The 23978-nt window shown below is 36.2% G+C and overlaps 2 protein-coding genes across 6 annotated transcripts in view; one reads left to right on the top strand and one right to left on the bottom strand.

Moving 5' to 3' along the window:
- Nucleotides 1-11490, bottom strand: part of LOC121730121 (myocyte-specific enhancer factor 2) — a 74361-nt gene extending 62871 nt beyond the window's left edge. For all 5 annotated transcript variants that reach the window (XM_042118987.1, XM_042118988.1, XM_042118989.1 and 2 more), the window contains exon 1: nucleotides 11286-11490. The gene's annotated coding sequence lies outside the window, so the exon portion shown is untranslated. The remainder of the gene's footprint in view (nucleotides 1-11285) is intronic.
- Nucleotides 11491-21658: 10168 nt separating this feature from the next.
- On the top strand, nucleotides 21659-23749 carry LOC121730668 (venom carboxylesterase-6-like). Its single transcript, XM_042119812.1, has 3 exons — nucleotides 21659-21847; nucleotides 21932-23196; nucleotides 23272-23749. The coding sequence occupies exons 1-3, from the start codon at nucleotides 21659-21661 to the stop codon at nucleotides 23747-23749; spliced, it is 1932 nt and encodes a 643-aa protein (XP_041975746.1).
- The last annotated feature ends 229 nt before the right edge of the window (nucleotides 23750-23978 follow it).

The following is a 23978-nucleotide window of genomic DNA, read 5'->3' as shown; positions in this document are numbered from 1 at the left end:
CGCGGGACCTTGACTGTGACGTACTTTACACCTGTTATGTCAACTATCAACATCATTTGAATTTCGAATGTCAACTATCAACAAATTTTGAATTTGGAGGTCGCCAAAGTCTTTTCACATTAGAGCTGTTAGCGCCACCGCGACGTAGCCAGCGACGTGACCATGGCAACGTCCAAGCAACGTCTGCGGGGCTAAAATTGTCGCTTTGGAGAATCATGATATGAATCATAATATGATTCATTTTTCTAAATCGCAAAATGCAACTCTGCTGGCAATTCATGTCTAGTAATTCGTACTGATTTGACATTTGTCAGTTTGACAGTTTTCACAATTCATTTGCTGAATTGATTGAGAGGAATTGGTAAATGTTACCATTTTAGCCCCGCTGGCGTCTCTACGTCGCCACAAAGCGCTGTTTTTCTTAAAGTTAAGTTTAAAAACACCACTTTGGGGCGACGTAGAGGTGACATGGTAACGTCACTGGCTACGTCGCAATGGCGTCCCGGTGAGTTATAGCCCTAACCGAAACGATATCGGAAAACGGTCTCAAAATATTTGTCGGTAGAGCGTTGTTTTTAAATGATTTTGTGCATTTAAATCTACTTTGACCAGTTTTAGATTATTAAAAAACAACTTAACAATTGCATAGTTTGAAGCGTTTTGCAAGCAATTTCTTTTGAATATTTTATTATGTTTTTACTTTTAACTAAGTAAATACCAGCAATAACATCCAATCTGTATTCATTTCATAGGAAAGGCTTATGAATCATGTAGGCTTTATAATAAACAGTCACGTAAACTTGCAATAACCGTCGGCACGAATATGTTGACATTGACGCACACCCCACAGTCGGGGTGTTATCACGGGGTTGTTCCACCATCGATCCTTGGGAAACGCGGTCAAGGGCGCCAGCCGAAAGCCGTTCAGTTTCAGAGATTTAAATTTGGAATGGAACGTTCGAATCTTTTATTTATTGTTAAAGTGACTGTTATGATATTTTTATTACTAATTAGTGGATTATATTTTTTTAAGTAGTACCTATTGCAATAAAAAAATCTAGGTTTATCTTACATACTTACAAAATTCTCGTGTCACAATGTTAGTTACCGTACTCCTCCGAAACGGCTTTACTGATTTTTACTAAATTTTATATTATGCTTATTCAGTAGGTCTCAGAATGGCTACTTTCTGTATTGATAAAATGCATTTGTTGGATAAATACTTAATAGTAAATTATTACAACTCGAGACGCGACCATTGTTTGTGCGACCGGATAGCGATGGACGTTGCCATGGTGCCATACTTATTTAGTCACTTCAATAAAATAACATGCGCGAAATACTTTATCTGGCAAAACAACGTTTGCCGGGACAGCTAGTAGATTATAATAATATTATTATAGCGTTACTGGCGTAACCAGTTTCGGGGGTTTGAATTTGGAATTCAACGTTTAAAGCTTTTCTTTTATTCAATGTTTTCATTGTGAAATGTGAAGTTTGATTTTTTTCAACAAGTATTTATGGTAAATATAAAGGAAAATCAGATGTTCAAGATTATACGTGATTGTACATTAGATAATAAAACTTTCGATATCACAAAGAACACGTGATAGCGATCTTTATCTTAAACAAATATTTGGAAACAACTGTCAACCTTAGGAATTTTCTGTAACTGGCATAATAATTGTTACGTACAGTATTTCATATTTTACGTCATTAAAAAAAGTTTTTTTCATTTTTTTTTGCTTGGCTGTTTTCCAATTTTGATGTACTTAATCATAAGTCCCAAACCTGTATTTATGTGGTATAAAATAATTACATGCAAATTAACACTAAAATTCTTTTCGACAGGCATTTTAATTTGAATTTATTTTATATTTTAATGTTTGTACAGTGTACACCAGTGTACACATACTACACAACAAAGTATTTAAAAATTAAGGTAAGTAACAAAAATGAAAAACCTACCTAGTTGTACCTAGAACCTTACTACTAACTATTCTGTGCTAGGACCTAGGTAATAAAACAAGATTTAAAAAAAGTGCTATTCATAACAAACCTGGACTAAAACATCTCCTCTTTTACTAATTACGAGTTATTTAGAATAATATAAAAAATATGTTATTTCAGTTGTTTGTTGAAATAAAACCATTAGCAATAAAGTTGTGTTTTAATGACGTAAAAATGTGATTAAATCCATTTAAATACACAAAAAACTTGAAATTATTCTAAGTAACACGGTATGATAATATTATGTCTTTTGATTATTAGGATAGAATTTTTTGAGTCTTTTTCTAGTTTTTATTTAGTTTTTTTTAGTTTTGTAACTGAAAGCGGGATTTTTATAAAATAAGTATACAGTGAGTTTTGTTGTTGTATCTCCAGATTTTTGCGTAAATTTCGTTCGCATTCAATTATAGTTTAAAAATAGACTTAATTTGATCTAATGGGTTAGTGATGGAGTTAAAAATTACATAATTAGGCCGGTATAATTTCTGAATAATTACATTTTGAAGATACGATCATTTTTTTACGCTTAGGCCCAATTGACGTCACAAGCCTAAAAAGGCAATTAAATTCAAACTTCTATTCCAATTATGTAATCGTTCTACAAAATGGATAGGATTTAGGAAATTATGATCATTTTAGCGTAAAATAGTTGATTATTACTAAATTAGTAAAAAAACTTTTCAAAAAAAAATCAAAATGTAGAGTTTTTTTTTATCGATAAATATTATACTTCATTTAAAGTCGATGAGAAGTTTTTTGTGTGCGGGGCGTCAATATACTAATTACTAATACAGTAATTTTTAAAATTAAAGTAAAGGATTAATTATTAAAGGAAAGGCTGATATTGAAGATGGCTGCTGCTATCGCTGATGATGAAAAGATTTAAACTATTCATCCACATAAATTATGACTATGTAACCGAGATATTCGTTGTTATTTATTTGTATACATACGAGCATAAAATTACTTTAGTTGTAGAAGGTAGAGCCTTCGGAGTAAAAGATGATCCTATAGGTGTTGATGACGATAAGGTTGGGACTACTGAAGATGATGAGGTTTCGACTATACATGAATGTTAATCATGCTGCACATGTACACATAATTTTTGTGTACGGATATCAAGTCACTAGTAAGTACCATCGAGGAAATTGATTCTTAGGCAGTTGACGGACCTACGTCATGTGGTCGGCTTATGTCAATTCAATGTGTGGCCTGTGATCGGCCGGAATGGTTTGACTTAACGCGACCAAATTATTGGTCCACATAAGCTAACGGAAATGCTTTTGCCAAAAGATGATGTTGATGATTAAGATTTAAACGGGGCTGCTAGAGCATGCTATCGACGACGAGACTCTTTTTTTTATGATATACGGGGGCAAACGAGCAAACGGGTCACCTGATGGAAAGCAACTTCCGTCGCCCATGGACACTCGCAGCATCAGAAGAGCTGCAGGTGCGTTGCCGGCCTTTTAAGAGGGAATAGGGTAATAGGCGAGGGTAGGGATGGGAAGGGAAGGGAATAGGGGAGGGTAGGGAAGGTAATAGGGTAGGGGATTGGGCCTTCGGTAAACTCACTCACTCGGCGAAACACAGCGCAAGCGCTGTTTCACGCCGGTTTTCTGTGAGAATGTGGTATTTCTCTGGTCGAGCCGGCCCATTCGTGCCGAAGCATGGCTCTCCCACGTATACTCTTAACATCTACGAACATATATTATGAAAAGTTCTAGACATGCATATTGCATAGAATATATCTAGTGTTTTTTGTGTGCGGGCATCAAGTTTTTGTAGCCAACAAAAGAATTTTTGCCGAATTTTGAGAATTAAGATGAAATTACGGTTGTTACTGCTGCCGATGATGAAATTCCTATTAGAATATCTATGAGAAAGATGAGAATACTAATATTACCTAATATTACCTATTCATGAATATATAAATTATGACTGTGCTAGAATAGGTTAGTTTTTGCGTGAGGGCAAAAAGTTACTGTAGTTGCTTAAGTAGATTTTTCGATAAATATGTTAGATGATATTACTGTGGATGATGATGACAATGAAGCGGTTGCTACTGCTACATTTTAACTCATGCACATAAATAAGCGTACTAGACATGCAAAGACAGTGGCGGTCAAATAGTTACTGAGTTGCTGAAGTAGTGATGAACATAAATGAGCGTACTAGACATGCAAAGACAGTTGCGTTCAAATAGTTACTGAGTTGCTGAAGTAGTGATGAACATAAATGAGCGTACTAGACATGCAAAGACAGTTGCGTTCAAATAGTTACTGAGTTGCTGAAGTAGTGATGAACATAAATGAGCGTACTAGACATGCAAAGACAGTTGCGGTCAAATAGTTACTGAGTTGCTGAAGTAGTGATGAACATAAATGAGCGTACTAGACATGCAAGGACAGTTGCGGTCAAATAGTTACTGAGTTGCTGAAGTAGTGATGAACATAAATGAGCGTACTAGACATGCAAGGACAGTTGCGGTCAAATAGTTACTGAGTTGCTAAAGTAGTGATGAACATAAATGAGCGTACCTACTAGACATGCAAGGACAGTTGCGGTCAAATAGTTACTGAGTTGCTGAAGTAGTGATGAACATAAATGAGCGTACTAGACATGCAAGGACAGTTACGGTCAAATAGTTACTGAGTTGCTAAAGTAGTGATGAACATAAATGAGCGTACCTACTAGACATGCAAGGACAGTTGCGGTCAAATAGTTACTGAGTTGCTGAAGTAGTGATGAACATAAATGAGCGTACTAGACATGCAAGGACAGTTACGGTCAAATAGTTACTGAGTTGCTGAAGTAGATTTTTCAAAATATAAGATCATGATACTGTGGATGATGATGACAATCAAGTTATGGTTGCTACTGATGATGAAGAGATTTTAACTCATGAACATAAAATATAAGACGTGTACTAGACATGCATAGAATATAGTTTTTTGCGTGCGGGCGTCGAACAACGGTAGGATGGCAGAAGGTTATCAGTAGTGATAACAGCGATCCATCACCCTGCAGCGACGGAATATTTTCAATTTGCTCACAACAATACACTTTTGTTCGTAACGATGTGGAGAATAAACCATTCCCGTCGCAATAACAGCTTAACTGAGGTGAAATTCAGGTAATGCAGACGGCAGAAATCAGAAAACCTGTTTTTTTTTGCCACCTGAGAAATTCATAGGTAGAAGGCGGATCGACTTTGGTCGGATTATGTCAATGTTGTTAGTCGTGATCTGCGGGGATAAAATGGTCACATTTAGCAATTCCTCTCAATCAATTCAGCAAATGAATTGTCAAAACTGTCAAACTGACGAATGTCAAACTAGTACTCGATTTACTAGACATGAATTGCAAGGAGAGTGACAATTTTGCGATTTAAAAAAAACCCCATTTCAGCCCCGCTGATGACTGAGTTTGACATTTTTCGACCAAAATATGATTTAGGTCTGCTATCTGCATAATATGAATCAATTTCTCTAATAGTACTTGTGATATAATATAATGGAAATACATATAACGAAATATAACGTTTTTTTACGTGGGAGATGCTTCAGCACAAATGGGTCGGCTCGACCGGAGAAATACCACGGGCTTACAGAAAACCGACGTGAAACAGCGCTTGCGCTGTGTTTCGCCGAGTGAGTGAGTTTACCGGAGGCCCAATCACCTACCCAATTCTCTTCCCTCCCCTATTCCCTTCACTTCCCTTCCCTACCCTCCCCTACCCTATTCCCTCTTAAAAGGCCTTAAAACGCACCTGCAGCTTTTCTGATGCTGCAAGTGTCCATGGGCGACGAAAGTTGCTTTCCAACAGCTGACCCGTTTGCTCGTTTGCCCCCTTATTTCATAAAAAAATAACGCATACTGGTAAGCATACTGCATACATTTTTAAAACAGACATTAATTTGAAACTAATATAAGACAATATTAGTTTATGAAAGCAATTTCAGAATGTCGATTCTAGAAAGCTTTTGTTTTTTCTTATCTGACATTAAACCTTTAAAGATATTTTAATTTAAGTCATTAATGGCGTCATTTCAGCTACAAATTTTCCTACAACAAAATTATAATTAATATTATGTTAAGTATATGAATTTTATTTTAAATAATAAGCATACAAGTTTTTGCTATGCTAATTATTTATTATTAGCATAGATTAACCAAACGAATATGTGTTACACGCTTGTAATTTAAAATGTTTTTTTATTGTTAAAAGATGGAGGGAGATTAGACCTCCGGTGAGGAGTACCTAAGAGAGGAAGTAATGTACAAATATACACAAAATTCGCATTTTGCACAATACGATGGAAAAGCGAAGAATAATTATTAATTAGTGAAAAAAGTGAAAAAATTGGAAATATTACATCTCTACAACAACATATAACATCTGGTGTTTGGAAAGCAACTTTCGTCGTCCATGGTCACTTGCAGCATCAGAAGAGCTGTAGGTGCGTTGCCTGCCTTTTAAGAGGGAATAGGCTAATAGGGGAGGGTAGAGAATGGAATAGGGTAGGGGATTGGGCCTCCGGTAAACTCACTCAGTCAGCGAAACACAGCGCAAGCGCTGTTTCACGCCGGTTTTCTGTGAGAACGTGGTATTTCTCCGGTCGAGCCGGCCCATTCGTGCCGAAGTATGGCTCTCCCACGTATAAATCCTGATTGAAAGTCATAAAAACGAATTACATGGGACGAAACGCTGGATGAAAAATAAACTACAATTCAATTCGTTTCTAGCCATTCGTCTCACTGGGACGAACTTCAATGGGACGAAACGTTGGGCTTGTATGAATAGCGGTAAAAGCTTAAAATAGTTACAAAATATATGAATCGCTTCTATTTTTAGAATCATCAAAAATAACTTGTTATGTTTAACGTATAGTAGTTATGTAGTAATTTTATTCTTGGCTTAGCAACAGCGTTGTAAAAATACATGAGTAGGTACATTTACAATTTTAAATGCTTATCGTAATAAATAATGATACTCAATTTTTGTTTCATTATTTTTCTCATTCCTTAAAATATATTTATGAATTGTATTTGAGTAGGTACCTAGTAATTTAAAAATAAAATGAATTTTAGCTCTACAATGTACAGCTTAGTTACTTCACGTTAAAGATTCAATGACCTATCTTTTATAGAATCTAGAGTCCTCATTTAGCAGGCATATTAGCAACTTCGTTGCGCCAAAATTCCTTTATTGCGCGGAACCGTTCATTATTTTGGGATAACAAGTATCCTATGTCCTTTCTCGGGACTCAAACAATCTCCATGCCAAATTTCAGCAAAATCGGTCAGCGGTTTGGGCGTGAAGAGGCAACAGATATACACACTTTCGCATATTTTATAATATTACAATGGAAGTAACAGATAAGGGGTGTATTATTATTTATTATTAGATTGTGATTTGACTGCTTTTTCTGTATCTAGAGATTCAATTTGTCTGATAGGCTTGTAGCTCCTGGACGTTACCCATCGCTTGGTCTTTTAATGTCCACACACGAACTCTACCTCCCGTAGTTACGTAATAACTCGTGACTCTCGTTATTACTATCTAGTGTACTATACGTTACAAGTCTTATCAAGCCGTCAGGGGAACGAGGACCTTCGGCATCTCACAATAAGGTCGGAAACACGTCGCATCCATGCAAAATGCTTCCTTATTCGAAATGAATACTAACATGCTTTTTCCTGCACTTTTGTTTAGCGAATTATCATTAAAATAACCGCAGTACTTAGCTACTGAAACAATTTATAAGTGATGTAAAGGAGTATTGTTTCTAATGTCAAAATAGCATTATCCCTAATGTATTTATAAATGACTTCATAATAAAATAATTATAAAGACGGGATTACCAAAACAGATAATGCTGTATTTAGAGCAAAAGCTGCAACCACAATAAATGTTCCAAGTTCCAACTTCCTTCCCCAAATAGGATGCACTATAATGCAAAACATGACAGTTTTGAAATATTTTTTGCTGGTATACAAAAAGGTATACAAGGTAAATTTTAAAGGTATACAAAACTCTTCTTACGACGATTTATTTCCCGAACCAGTGGTAGGCATGATGAAGACGTTTAGAAATTTCGTGTAAAATTAATTCTGAAATATTTTGATTATTAGATCATCTGTGGAATAAAGCAGAAAATATTTTGGACGACATTCTTCGGAATAAAAATATTTTGATTTTGATTTAATCAGATCATTGATGATAAAAGTCTCACAAATTTACAGTACAAATCACTTGAATAACGGCAAATCTTACTAAAAACAATTCTTAAACTTTAAAACCAGTCTTCGAAACCATAAGCTAGAGACCACATGCAGCCAAACCACACATACACATACGACCACATGTGCTCACACGCAACGAAAAAAAAGAACCAAAGAGGTCTTTCTTCGCACAACACCACGTTGCTGACTTTTTTAGTCAAATATTATTTTACTTCCAGTTTAGGTACAGACGTACATTTAAATTTTATAAGATATTTTATACAGTAGAAGTACGCATTACTTAGTAATATCTAAATATAACAAAACGGTTTATAAAATAACTAAGTGTAAGCTAAAATGTTGAGTACGAATACTGATTGCAATATTCATTTTGCTGATGTAGACTCAGTTTTTTTATTAAACTACTCACATTATAAAGTATTGCTGATATCTAAAATCAAGCACAATCAAACCAAGAATTCTAAGAAACTAAAATATACAATTAAGTATATTTTATGTATGTAATCTGTAACGGCAGTTTTGCTCAATTTGATTGAATACAGTTACAATAATGGGAGTTTGAATCTCATAACACTATCTTAAAATTAAATAAAGGTTTCAACACTTCCAAGTAAGCTTCCGAAACGACTAGAGTTCTAATTTATAACCTGTTTCCAGCTTATAGTAGCTTTATTGTTATCCGAATTCTTTCCTATAAATAGAAAAAAATTAACTCGTTTTACGCTACATTAAAAAACGAAAACTATTTTTGTGGTAATAAACGAAAATACTACTTGAAAATACTAGCAGAAGGTTTATAATTTTAAATTCGTAATTAACATAAAATTGTGATAATCTAGAGCCCGGTTTTATTTTGCATGAAGTTTGAAGTCATTGACGTCATTAGCTCCGGCTAAATTTTTTATATACATAACAATTAATTTTAGTCAGATCCAGCGCATAATTTGAATGTATTTAAGGTATTATAATAATTGCAATATTCAAGGTTTATATAATTTGAGGGTTTCTGTGCTAATTTAAAATTCGATGTTTACATTTTCAAAGTGGTATTATAGATGTACGTTAACCTTTATTGACTACCGGATATATCTTGTAAAACTAATAGAAGATCCACAATAGGAGTTCGAATAAGTTGTATCAAAAGCTGCTGATAACCTCATCTTTTTGAGTCGGTTAAATGTCTCAATAGAAAAAAATCTACAATGATACTTACTGTAAGCTGTTTATTATGTCGCAAAGTGTCTGTCAATAGTAGGAGAGGTCATGGTTAGTTGACACCGGAGAAAAGTAGTTTTATGAGTCACAAAGTGATTTACTATTACTGTTTATGGCTAACTGATGCTATGGTATTACATAAATAATATTTTATGGAGTACTAGATTTTGCACGCAACTTTTGTGCGTCAAAAATTGTTTATTGTGCGGTAACCATCCAGGTCAAGGACTATCGGGACCTCTCCTGATATTCTTTATATTATGAAGAGAAGTCTCGGATATCAATGTATGTTCAAACCATTAATCAGTTTAGCGGTTCGAACGAGAGGTAACAAGACAAACAGAAAGACAGACGGACTCTAGTATTATAGATTCTCGTATACATTGGTTTTGTATCGGTTATCTTGTGTAGGAGAGTCGAAGTACCAGGCGTGCAGAGGATCGCAGCGGTGTCACGTTACGCAGTGGCTGTTGACACCAGCGCCTGATTAATATTTATGATACGACTGAGCATCTCGCACGGCCGGTTCGATGCGAATTATCTGCGTCTCGCTCTACCCAATGAAATTATACACGCGCACGACAGAGTCACACAAACCGACAACGTAAGTGCCTATGTGAATCCCAAATCCTTTCAATTTTAACTTCATTTTCGCTATGATTTTTTTTCATGCAATTTATTCGCATAAAAATAATTAATATGCTAACGTATGCAACCTTGGAGTTTCATGAATAAAATGTAAATTCGCTTCGTCTTGATGGAGTTTTTTTTATACTCGAGCATGTAGAACTAAGTATGTGGAACGGCAAGGGCCGGCCGCCTCGAACCTGACCGAATCGAGGTAACTCGACCGGACAAACTTGACAGATATGTTACAGTCTACAGACTAGCTGCTGTATGCCATTTTATTCGCGTAGAATGGTTATAACTTATAATATACCACAGACCACAATGCTTTTAGGTAGAGTAGCGGCAAATGGTAGTATCATCATATTTTGTGAGTGAAAAACTTTTTTTGTACGTTATTGTCAGCTAAATAATATTATTGTTTTGTATGTCTTTTTTATTAGCAAATTTATAAATAAATAAATATGTTTTTCATGTTGAATTAAATTAGTTCTTATAAGATTCTGATATGAATCAGCGAACCTCAGAACTCTACATTTTAGCTCTACATTACTAATTTAAAAAAATACTTTTTCTAACTCAATCTAGCATACATTTTGATAATTCGCTGAGTTAAGTATATTTTATGGATTGCATTACAATAGTAAAATTAAGTTGGTTTCCTCATTAAAAACCCCGCTGCGATTAATTTTGCCCGCACTCGCAAACAATGACGCTCAGTTCGTCTGAATTACTCATTTATTAGTCACTTTATTTACTGACTTGTTTGTTTTTAATTGTTCTGCATCCCAATATCAGTTTTAATTGACCACAGCCGAGGCTCAGTCTGGGTCCTTCGTAACGCTCGAGGTTCCTCGGTGTTATTATCCTCTCGGCGCTCGTGTTTTTATTATTGCAGTAAAGTAAAACGTTATCCGAGAGGCCGAGCGCCGCGCCGAGCGCCGGCCGGTATTCGCGACGGCGCCTCAAGGTCACGTTATCAAATCTATCGGCACTGGAACGGGACAACATCGGCGACGCTCTTCTCCACATCGATTCTTATCTAGCCCCGTCGCACTTCGTAAACATCTCTCGAGCTCCCGACCGAATCGAACGCGGATGTCGAGGTTTAAATTAACAGCTGTACGATCAGCATGTTTACATCGTTCACGTGGCGTCTAGATAAGCACCGTCGTGTCACTCACCGGGCGCTGTTAACATCCTCCGCGACGGGACACGGGTTCCTTCGTCACACTGACACACGGCGGGAACTAAAGCACTCACAAACGGCGCACTAGAGCGGCACACGCGAGGACTGCACGGCGCTACACCCACGACTAGAATGCGGCGAGACGAGCGCGGGGCGCGGGGCGCGGGGCACGGGGCCGGCGACACACGGCTCGTACGAAGGCGCGGCGGCGAGGACTGCGGCCGGGCGAGCGCGCTCACCCCCCCATTGGTCGGCGGCGGCGTGACGTCATCGCGCGCGACCAATGGCCGCCGCCGCGAGTTTCGAGACGTTTCCGCCAGGGGCGCTGCGGGCCGCTCTCGCCCGCCCTACGGAGCTTTCTTCTAGGGCGTATGCTTTTCCGGGCGGCGAACGCGGACCCGGTACGGTGACGATTCGAATAATTTCTAATGTACTTCCCCGGCCCAAGGTTGCGGCGGTGCCGAGAGTTTGGAGCCCTCGCCTCGTTTTTCCACCTATTTTCTTGTTATTTTGACGTGGCGAGTTGGATCTCTGCCAGATAGAGTCAATACACACCGAGTAAATAAACACATATTTCGTGAATCGTTTTAAGTATTATGACATTGAGGTTGAAATTTATTTTGTGCCTTAACCTTATTATGCTCCCTGTAGGCGATTGAGCTCCTTGTGCCTTTCTTCTGGCTCCTATTGAATACCAAAGGTCAAGGGCAGCACAGAATCAGTAAAATGTAGATCTAATTCTGAAGGTACGCTTCAAAACAAATTGGATCCGATATTACCTTATTCGCTGTAAAAGATCTTGTCAAAGTAGGTAACATCAGCTCTACAAATGAAAACTTCACGCTAATTTTAATATCGAAAGAATATTCAATGTACAATATACAGAGTGGATTTTATATTTGAATTATAATATAACGTTTATTAATTCTTATAACATTTTCAATCTTATGTTCAATATGGATTTAGCGATAAGCCCCGGTAATTAAAGGACACACAACACTAGAACAAATAAATAGAAGATCGCGTTAAGATCTTTTCATTAGAGTCTCAAGTAAACAAACCCTACGAGGGGCGACAGCTGCCGCCAAGTGTTACTGACCATTAAACGCCTACTGGGTACAGACGACAGAAAAGTGACACGTTTTCTGTACAGATAGCAAAAAAGTGCTGAAGAATATTCGATGCGGTTATTTGATTCTCTACATGAAAAGGTAGAGAATAAATGAGCCAATAGCTATAAAATGAAGTATTTATAAGTCTGTGATGTAAAGTAAATCCGACTTACTGCCGCACTCACATAATTAAACTAAATAATATAATTAAGAGTTTGACATAGAATATATATGGGGCACCACATAAGTCACTTTTTACCTACTTTGACCTTTTGATGCTATTAGCTAGAAAATCGGAAGACGTGTCGGTTTAGCCAATCGGAACACGTGTCGGCCAATTAAAACTCGTAAAATAGTTAAAAAGTAAATCTGAACTACTATGGAATTTTTTCTCTCTCCTGAAAAGTTGCTATTTTAGACGTGGGAGAGCCATGCTTCGGCACGAATGGGCGAGCTCGACCAGAGAAATACCACATTCTTACAGAAAACTGGCGTGAAACAGCGTTTGCGCTGTGTTTCGCCGAGTGAGTGAGTTTATCGGAGGCCTAATCCCCTACCCTATTCCCTTTTCTACCCTCTCCTATTCCCTTCCCTTCCCATCCCTACCCTCCCCTTTTACCCTATTCCCTCTTAAAAGGCCGACAACGCACCTGCTGCAGCTCTTTTGATGCTGCGAGTGTCCATGGGCGACGGAAGTTGCTTTCCATCAGGTGACCCGTTTGCTCGTTTAGGGGGCAAACGAGCAAACGGGTCACGTGTGTTAATAATTATAGATTAGTAATTAATATTCGTCTCTGAAAACGGCAGTTAGCCTTATTTTGAACCTGTCATTGAAACGTGCCGAGGGGCAGTGTAGAGCTGACATTTGTATATTAGTACAGTCCTATGATAGGAATAATGAAATAGGCAGGATTTAGGGTTTTAGGGTCCGCACTAAATTTGCTATCAGCTCGTGGATAATATTGACAACAACAAACAAACAAATAGTATTACTAAATTATATTTAAAACAAAGTATAACTTCCTTATTTGCCCCTGTTTTATAAACTTAATATCTTGATCTTTAAAGCTACGCAACACATTTTTTCAACAGCGGGGCTAAAATGGTCACATTTAGCAATTCCTCTCAATCAATTCAGCAAATGAATTGTCAAAACTGTCAAACTGACAAATGTCAAATTAGTACGAATTACTAGATATGAATTGCAAGCAGACTTGCATTTCGCGATTTTAAAAGAATGAATCATAACATGATTCATAATGTGATTCTTCAAAGAGCATTTTAGCCCCGCAGAGGTATACCTCTGCGGGGCTAAAATGCTCTTTGAAGAAGAAATTAACGTTGTCTTGTATACAAGACAACGTTAATGGAAATGCAACGATTACCGGGTCAGTTACTTCATTGTAAATAATAAAGGCGCGAAAGCAAACATTTCGGCGAAAACAAAGAGAATTTCACACGCATTCTCCATATCGATTGATTTAATAGCGAAATTTCCTCATAATAACACTGTATGAAGTTTGTATAATTATAGCAGAGAGCCCATAATACAACAACAAAATTCACTCCCGCCTGAGAACTAACACCTGAGGTATGTTGTGATTAAACTGGGCTCAAAGGAAAATTTACCGAGAACTAAGCAAATAACTAATAATATTAAACATATTATAATAAGGCTTACCTACCGAATGTAGGTATTGCTTATATTATTGTTTTTAACTCATTAAAACATTATGAGTAACCATTATCTAGTAATTGATAAACAAATCTTCTTGATATTTCCTTCATCATAAAAGTTCTTAGTTTCGACCAGTTAGTGCGTATTTGCTTTCATAGAATATTTATGTACTTATTTTTATGAGCATACCATTTTGTAGTTTTATTATATCAAAAACTGCATTATTGTAAGATTATTTAGCATTATCGACCTCCTGTGCAGCTTTTTGTAGAAGATTTATAAACAAATAATATGACAATGGATAAAAAAAATATGGCAAACATGACGGTCTAGTCTTTGGGTTTCAACGATTAAAACTTGCCACTAAATTCTAAAAGATGTGTGAATAAAACTCATATTTATCAACACGTACATCAAAACGTGAAGGAAAATTGCGTGTTTTTTGTTATGTCGAAATCCTATTTTGATTTGTCCGTTAAATATTGAATGAGGACGTTTTTGTTAGCAGCCGTGGTCAGCAATTATGTTTATAATCATTAATCGTCATCACTGAAGTTTCCACTATGTACCTACTACGCAGTCCCATATTACTATATCTATTTTTTTAGTAAAACTTATATCACTATATTATCTACGTTTTGTACCGGGCAACATCTAATCAAAACAGTCTATGCACTTTTTACCTAACCTATATCCTTTAAATTGTCTTTCTCGCTATTTTTTTTGTACTAAGCGACCAAAATAGATCTGAATCTAGTTTTAGTCTGTCACGCCTCAGAACATTCATTTAGGTATTACGTATTTTTTCTTAATTTATATTGTTACCAGATGACGTCCGCGCCTTCGTTGCACCAAAATTCGTTTATCGCGCGGGAACCGTACACTTTTCCGGGATAAAAAGTATGCTTTGTCCTTTACCGAGACTCAAAGTATCTCCATACCAAATTTCAGCAAAATCGGTTCAGCGGTTTGGGCGTGAAAAGGTTACATGCAAACGGACATTCGCATATTAGTAGGATTATTACATTTTCTCTTAGGTGTTTGTTACATGTTTAAAATTCTACTAGCTATTTGACCGAGCTGCACTCGGTATTCGATAAAACACGATTTAAATGACATTGTCTAAAAATGATTCCTAGCTAGATCGATTTATCGCCCCCGAAACCCTCTAAATACTAAATTTCATGAAAATCGTTGGAGCCGATTCCGAGATTCCAATTATATATATATATAATTGGAATCTCGGAATCGGAATTCCAATTATATATATAATTGGAATCTCTCTATATATATATATATATACAAGAATTGCTCGTTTAAAGATATAAGATTACTATCTGTAATAATGAAGACAGTAATTAAAGATGCTCCTGATGTAGAAGATTTCACTTAATTCACGTAGATATCTGAATACTGGACCATTTTGAGACATTGGATACGTGATGAGCTTTTGATTACTCCTCGGTAATTATTACTTTCGTATGACTATGACTTACTTTTGATAACTTTCGTTTGACTGACGTCAAAATTTCATTTTGCATCGATTTATAATCTCACGTAGGCCGTTGTACTCTGTACAAAAGGTTTGCTTGTCTTTGTATTTTGGAAAAGGCACATACCTATTAGAGGCAAAGACTGCTAAATTTTGAATAGTTAATCTGTGCTAATGTTATGTTTATTATTAAGGTTTACTATATTTTATATCAAAACAATTAAGGTTCATGGCTTTTTGGTAAGCTTCCCAAACTAATTTGGGTTTTAAATATGAGAGCTTCCTAAGCTACATAGCACAATGCAGTTTTAAGTATTTCTACGATACGTAATAAGTTCGACGTAGGATTGCAAATAAGGTTTTTTTTATGAATCCAGATTTTCGGATCTTTTCTTGAGAGCCTCCCAAACTAAGTAGAGTTTTAAGTCCTACGACACGCATAATAATAATGAGTTCGACGTAGCGAAGCCCGTCTGCCGCGTCGAATTCCTGTCTATTTCTGTAGCGACGCGTGCGCCCGCGCCGGGTTTAACGCACGCCATGAATTAACTTCAAGTGGACTAAATCATTTAGAAAAAGTTTAAACAGTTTAGAAAAGCGGCTTATACATAGCATACTAGATTATGCATTTTTTTTTAAGAAATAAGGGGGCAAACGAGCAAACGGGTGGAAAGCAACTTCCGTCGCCCATGGACACTCGCAGCATCAGAGGAGCTGCAGGTGCGTTCCGGCCTTTTAAGAGGGAGTAGGGAATAGGGGAGGGTAGGGAAGGAAATAGGAGAGGGTAGGGAAGGGAAAAGGGTAGGGGATTGGGCCTCCGGTAAACTCACTCACTCGGCGAAACACAGCGCAAGCACTGTTTCACGTCGGTTTTCTGTGAGCTTGTGGTATTTCTTCGATCGAGCCGGTCCATTCGTGCCGAAGCATGGCTCTCCCACGTAAACGAATTTTAAACATAATATGTTTATCCGTACATTTTCCGGGACAAAAAGTATCCTATGGGCTATGTCCTTTCCAGTTTCCCGGGACTCACAGTATCTCAACATGAAATTTCTGCATAATCGTTTCAGCGGTTTGGGTGAGAAGAGGTAGGTAACAGACATACAGACATCTCATGTCCGTGCTAGAGTAATTCAAGAGGATGGCTTCCCTATGTCAATCTACTAATTCCAATGTCCTTTTTAACGCCTGAAAATAAACATTTCTTGCGTCACCTTCCTTATATAAAATATTTTCAATTTTCTCCTGTTTAAGCTTTTTGGCTATGAATAATAGTTAAAAAGTAATTCATATAATATGCTAGGGCACAACATACCAATATAATAACATTCTATACATGTCTGATATTATTTACTATAACAATAAATTAGCTCCTAGACGTACAAATTTATTCTAATACAAATTAAATATCCAATAGTGATACTTTTGATCGGGAGCCAAAAACTTGACCAAACATTTCTTCTCTTGATTTCATTTGACTTTGACAAGGCTAGGTTATGAGTATGTTTTTAGGGTTCCGTAGCCAAATGGCAAAAAACGGAACCCTTATAGATTCTTCATGTCTGTCTGTCTGTCCATCCGTATGTCACAGCCACTTTTCTACGAAACTATAAGAGCTATACTATTGAAACTTGGTAAATAGATGTAGACTGTGAACCGCATTAAGATTTTGCTATAAAAATGGAAAAATATTAAAAATTTTAGTTGTCCCCATAGGTACAACTGATACATTGTGTGGGGTATCTATGGATAGGTCTTCAAAAATCATTTAGAGGTATCTAATATAATTTTTATCTAACCTAAATAGTTTTAACTTTCATCAATCAATTGAAATAATATAAAAATAAATCAAAAACCCTTAAATTTCATAAAAATAAACCTTATTGCTGCTGCGGAACCCTTCATGGGTGAATCGAACTCGCACTTGGCCGGTATTTTTGAAATAAAATATAATTCTTATTTGTAACTTCTTAGTTCTAACCTTCATCTTTACTAGAAAACGATTAATCTCAAAATATTCCTCTATTTTGAGATTAATGTGTGTACCATAAAGGAGTGAGCACACTGAGACGAGCCGTGCCGGGGCTCAGCGTGCCGGGGCTCATCGCAAAAATCCGCCTCCATACAATTTATATGGAAGCGGAAATCCGCTGCGCCCCGACACAGTGTGCGATACGCGTATCCGCTTCCATATAAATTGTATGGAGGCGGATTTTTGCGATGAGCTCCGGCACGCTGAGCCCCGGCACGGCCCGTCTCAGTGTGTTCACTCCTTTAGTAAGCTACGACGAAGTTATGATATTTTATTCTTTTGAAAGGTAGAGATTATTTTTTTACATTGTACAGAATGAAACAAACATACGATCGTATTGTAAATTATTATTGTATTGTATTGTAATGATATAGATTTTAGACTTAGCTATGTGTATACTGTATACCCTAATACCTACTTACTACGTTGTCTACTGGCCGTCACATGATCGTTTTGGCTGCCAAAACCGATTCCGTCTTTGAGAAAAATGACGTTATTTTGTATCCCATCCATATAATACGCGTTAAATCAAGTCTTTAAATATTGTCATCATGATGCCATTATGACATCATTATGTTCAGTCTGCTCTGCCTGGCATGATTTTCTTAATAGCTAGAAAACTAAAGACGGTTTTTTAAAGATCCACATAAGATTACCCCTTTTCTTATACAAGGTGTAAAAAAACTAAGTGATAATACTTTGGGGTGTATATGAGTCCCCTGTATAGCGTTCACTGTGACAGTAGTAGCGCTGAAAGATTACTTTTTTATTTTTGTATGAGAAAAATTAAGAACCGTAGTTTTACCGGAATAAAAATGTCCTTTCCTGGGACTCAAACTATCCCCATACCAAATTTCCGCAAAATCGCTTCAGCGGTTTGGCCGTGAGGGGGTAACAGACAGACAGACAGACTTTGGCAGATATTGTACCATCAAGGAATTGATTCCTAGGCAGTTAACAGACCCATTTCATTTGGTCGGCTTATTTAAAAATGTAGTAAAAGAACGTTTGTGTACTAAAGCTTATTATAAAATCAATGATTTTATCGACGACAATACACCTTGGGAATAGGGTGGTTCTTACAGGCTACTAGTATATTTTTTATAATTCCTATTGTAAATAGCTCTAAGTCATAATATTGTTATATAACACAGTCAAATTAACTAGACGCATGGTGATGACGTCATTACGATGCTTGCATGTACTATCAGAGAAGTTGATTCCTATGCAAATCGGGGACCTAAGTAGTTTGATTGCGTTACGTCAAACCCAGCTGACAGATCACAATTAACATTGAATTGACATATTCGACCAAATAACGTTGGTCTGTCAATTGCATAGGAATCAACTTCCTCGATGATACATTCCAGTGGTGCGTCAGGTTAATATAATGTAAAGATATACATCCCGGGATGTACATGAATGTGACCGTGTTGTACTGTTATATGTTTTAAATTGTAATTTTCCATCTTTTTAGTAAAAGATGGCCCCGTGCGAGTTTCTTACGCCGGTTCTTCTCGCCGGGTTAGTTCCCGAACCGGTGGCAGGCACCGTAGTATCGACGTTCGGTAAAGTTTTTGTAAAAAAAATACTCCGAATAAAAATATATTTGATTTGATTATGTCAATTCAATGTTAGCTAGATGTGATCGGTCGGATAGGTTTGACGTTACGCGACCAAAAGGTACTCCATCTTCCTAGAAAGCAAAATCTCTGAAAGTAAATTCTTTATCTATACGTACTGTTTACGTAGACAAAATTACGGACGTAACTTAAAGAATAATCGGCAAATATAACGATATTAAAGGTACTAATTACATTGACTTGATCGAAATCAGACGTTAGCGACGGTTCGCCGCGCACATTTTGGTTCGTTTCATTTTCCGGTCATCAAATGTTAATTAACACATTATTTATTAGATTTGATATTTCATGTGCGATTGATCAAATACATCGTTTTGAACAGTTAAAACCAAATTTTATCAAAAATCATAACGATTTTAATGCTTTTAGTGTTAAACTTTACAAATCATTATTTAACACATTCCTGGAGCTTCCTTAAGTACATAATATTTTTATAAAATAGCATCCAGCCTCTGGAGTCTAGAGGATGATTAGCTGAGATTTAAAACATCTAATTCTAATCACAAATTCAATTTTTCATAATAATATTATTATGATGCCAATTTGAATCGTCCACGAAACGTGTCACGTCGCCAAACAAATCTTCAGTTTTTTTTAACTTTTAACATAATACAAATTTATGTGTTTGATTTATAATAATAATATATTTGAATATCAGCTAAATACAACTGTATTTCTTGTGAAATGCACAATATTTTTCTAAACTTCTTGTCCTTTTCCTACATCAATGTGTTATCCATAATGCCCAAGCTTCTTGAGTCTCCCACAAGGTGATAGATCAAGCTATAATCGCCCTTAAAACAGTCAAAACATCCCATGAAATGCAACTCTAGGATAGTGAAATTAAGGTATAGTTTCCCTTGCAACTTCAGGTAAGTGGCTTGGTGTGGTAATTTTTTGCGTTAGACCCACGTGGTGAACCATATGTTTGAGGATCCCGCCACAATCCGGGAGATAACGCGATAATCTTTGCGTTCGAATTTCGAATTTCATCTACCTCAACCAAGATGCCAACTCAGAGAGCAAAATGATCGTGTGCGACAAAAAAAATCGGCCAAGTGCAAGTCCACCGTCAAGGGTTCCGTACCATTATAGAGTAAAATTAGGCTAAAAATTGTGTTTTTTGTATGGGAGCACCCCTTATTTTTTATTTTATTTTAATATTATTATTAGTTATTAAAGTTACATTATAATAAAGGACTTTGTGAAAATTTCATGTCCCTACCTGTTGCCATTATTGATATCGAGCAAAAAAAGCCAAAAAAATCACGTTTGTTGTATGGGATATAAATTTAAATATAAATTTTATTTTATTTTTAGTGTTTATTATTATAGCGGCAACAGAAATACACAATCTATGAAAATTTCAAAAGTCTAGCTATAGCGGTTCTTGAGATACAGCCTGGAGATAGACAGACAGACAGACGGACAGACATCAAAGTCTCAGTAATATGGTCCCGTTTTTACCCTTTGGGTACGGAACCCAAAAAATAGTGGGCACAAAAAATTATTTCTTATTAGAATTATCAGGACTCAGGAGCATTGCATAGAGTGCTATTAGATTAGATATATAAAGTATTTTGTATAAAAATTCCCTAGAAAATTTGATTTCTTTCTATCCAGTTATGTAGATACCCTCATCAATTTTTATTTAATTTAGCGATATTCTATAATTTGACATACGTTTAAATTTTGTCTTAACCAAAGACGCTAACAAACTCAAGAATGTACCTTTCAATTATTTGCAGATGTATCCGAAAATTATTATTAAACTTAATCAAAATTGTATGATTCACAAAGACTTCATCAACGACAACGTGAATCAGTATGGGACATATGCGCCACACATTTACCTTCACCCCCGAGGATGAAAAAGGGCAAAAAACTGCAAAACACTTCGGAGTTATGGCATCGGAGACATTTTAATTTAGGTCAATGACCTCATTCGATATACATTTAGTTAGTATTTCAGAATTTTAGATAATATATAGTATTTTTTATTCAGGTTATGAGTCAATCAAGTATGTATTTTCTTTTTACCGTACTTGAAGACGTCTTGTTGTAACATAAAAAATATAAGTATTATAATTATCATTAGTAATGTAGGAAATAACTACAGTGAAACATATTATTGTGATTTAGCTTAACTACTTTCTATAAAATATAAAATTATTGTTTATGAATTTAATGACTTATGAACGCAAAAATATTGTTAATGTATATTTTCACTATATTCTAAAAAATTTAAACAAACAACTGAATGAACATCACAAAACAAGTACGTAGATGATAAAGAATTCACGGAATCATTTCAAGATGTACTGATAATCTCATCTTACCTGTCTGGATAAGATATCTATAGTTTTAGTTCGTTTACTCCAGTACACGCGCTGAATCCCAAGGATCTAGCCATGTGGTTACGTGGAGGAGTCTTATGTGTCCTAGTCGGTGCCATTTTGAGCCAAAATCCTGAAAATCCTGAGGTGGTACCTAGAGTAACCATATCGCAAGGTGACGTGGTTGGTATCAATAATGGTGATTATTTTGAATTCCATGGTATACCATACGCTGATGCAACATCAGGAACTAACAGATTTAAGGTGAGACTGCATAGAATACAACATAATAAACAATTATTGCAGAACTTTAATTGCTCTAAGTTACTATTTTTTTAACTATTTTAGGCGCCTTCGGCTCCACCAATATTCACTGAAGAATTTTTTGCTATAAGAAAAGACGTGAAATGTGTGAGAGCATTGGGGCTTGGTTATGAAGGAACCGAAGACTGCTTGGTTGCCGATGTTATGACTCCAACCTTAGATGCCACAGCAAGATTACCCGTTATGGTTTGGATTAAAGGAAAAGATTTAGACCACGCATATGTTCCAGAGTTTTCTTTCGGCCGATTCATGGAAAAGGATGTGATTATAGTATCATTAAACTATCGTGAATCCATTTTAGGATTTTTATGCTTAGGCACCGAAGTAGCTCCAGGTAATGCCGGTCTTAAGGATATTATAGCAGGTCTAAGATGGGTACAGGAGAACATTGTCGCATTTGGTGGAGACCCTGATAATGTTAGTCTGTTCGGCCACGGCAGCGGTGCTGCAGCGGTAGATTTGATTACAGTATCACCCATGGCACAAGGATTAGTTCACAAAGTTATAGCTCAAAGTGGAAACGCGTTATCGCCATGGGCAGTCACTAGAAATAATTTAAAATATGCAATCGACGTAGCCGAAGCATTGGGTCACGAAATCACAGATGTAAACACTTTATCTGAAGTATTTACAAGAACAAGTGTATCTGCATTGATGGCTGTCATAAATGAACTGGACCTCACTGATAATTCTTTAGCTTTCGCTCCGTGTATCGAAAATGGAGACTTAGAAAATGAGCAACCATTTTTGATTAAAACGCCTTTTGAAACTATAAGAGATGGTCAGCAACTACAAGTACCGTTTATGACAGGATTTGTTGACATTGAAGGCACAATAAGAGCAGAAGAAGCTTTGGAAGGTCATTGGTTAGAAAAAATGCAAAATTCGTTTGTTGACTTCATTCAACCAGACATAGGAGCTATGACCGAGATTGAAGAATCGACATTGACTGACATGATCAGAAGATACTACTTTGGAACCAATCCCATAGACTTATCACGTCTGACTGAGTATTTGTCATATATTGGAGATACAATGATTTTAGTATCTTCGATTAGAGAAACGAGTTTGCGTGCTGCTTATTCAAATGCTCCTACATATCTTTATCAATTTTCTCATAAGGGTCCACTTGGTCAAATGTTTATACAACCATTGCAGATCCAATATCCAGGACACAGCGAAGATTTAGCTTATTTGTTTTATGACCAAGAAACGTTGACAGTTGAAACAGGAGATTTTATGATTGGCACAATATTACTTGAACGTTGGACTAATTTTGCTAAAACTGGGTATGTAAAAGATTAAAAAAACTACATATTATTTTCATAAAAAAAATATTATGATAACAAAATTTTATTTTTCAGAAATCCAACAAGTGAAACATCATCTGTGCTATGGAGACCATTTTCAACTAACGACAATTCTTACTTAAGAATATTGGATGCAAACGATGTAAATGACAGCGATCCTATACTAGAGGTCTCGTTAATTAATCCACATCCTACTACAATGACATTCTGGAATCCTGTTTACGACAACTATTTTATTGATGCTCACAGCCAATGGACTTTAAGTCAAAGAAACGATGAGGACGAGAGTGGTGAGGCTCAAGAAAACGAAAGCGAGGAAGGGAATGAAAATGGGGATGGAGATGTCAATATCGAAGAAGGTGATAGCGAATCAGCAGAAGAAGATAATAACAGCGCGGAAGATCCAGAAACAGAGGAATCTGAGGGGGAGAACGCTTCTGACTCCGCAACAACAAATGTTGCTTATACTTTATCCATAGTTGTACTTTTCGCGATGTTGGGTGAATTGCACAATTTACAAATACTTTCGTAGAAAAGTAATTTGCTAAATTAAGTTCATAATCTTGCAGTTTCTGAGCTTGCAAAGGTTTTTTACGAAATCTTTGTTAAGTTCAAAATCTTCGAGACGTTTTTGTGTTTTTTATAAGTAATATTTTTGTTTTTCTAGTTTCTTTCCTAATGTAAATTCTGTTTAAACGTATGCAATTTTAAGTTCTTACTCGTATTAATAATTTGAAGAGTAATTTTATTATATTTAAATA

The sequence above is a fragment of the Aricia agestis genome, chromosome 9, assembly GCF_905147365.1.
Source record: "Aricia agestis chromosome 9, ilAriAges1.1, whole genome shotgun sequence".
Taxonomy (NCBI): domain Eukaryota; kingdom Metazoa; phylum Arthropoda; class Insecta; order Lepidoptera; family Lycaenidae; genus Aricia; species Aricia agestis.
Note: the sequence above shows the minus strand (reverse complement) of the source record. Positions and strands in the feature narration are given on the sequence as shown.

Coding starts and splice junctions, on each gene's coding strand:
- LOC121730668 (XM_042119812.1), top strand. CDS start 21,659: ATGTGGTTACGTGGAGGAGTCTTATGTGTCCTAGTCGGTGCCATTTTG. Junction 21,848..21,931: donor CAGGAACTAACAGATTTAAG/GTGAGACTGCAT, acceptor TAACTATTTTAG/GCGCCTTCGGCTCCACCAAT. Junction 23,197..23,271: donor ACTAATTTTGCTAAAACTGG/GTATGTAAAAGA, acceptor TTTATTTTTCAG/AAATCCAACAAGTGAAACAT.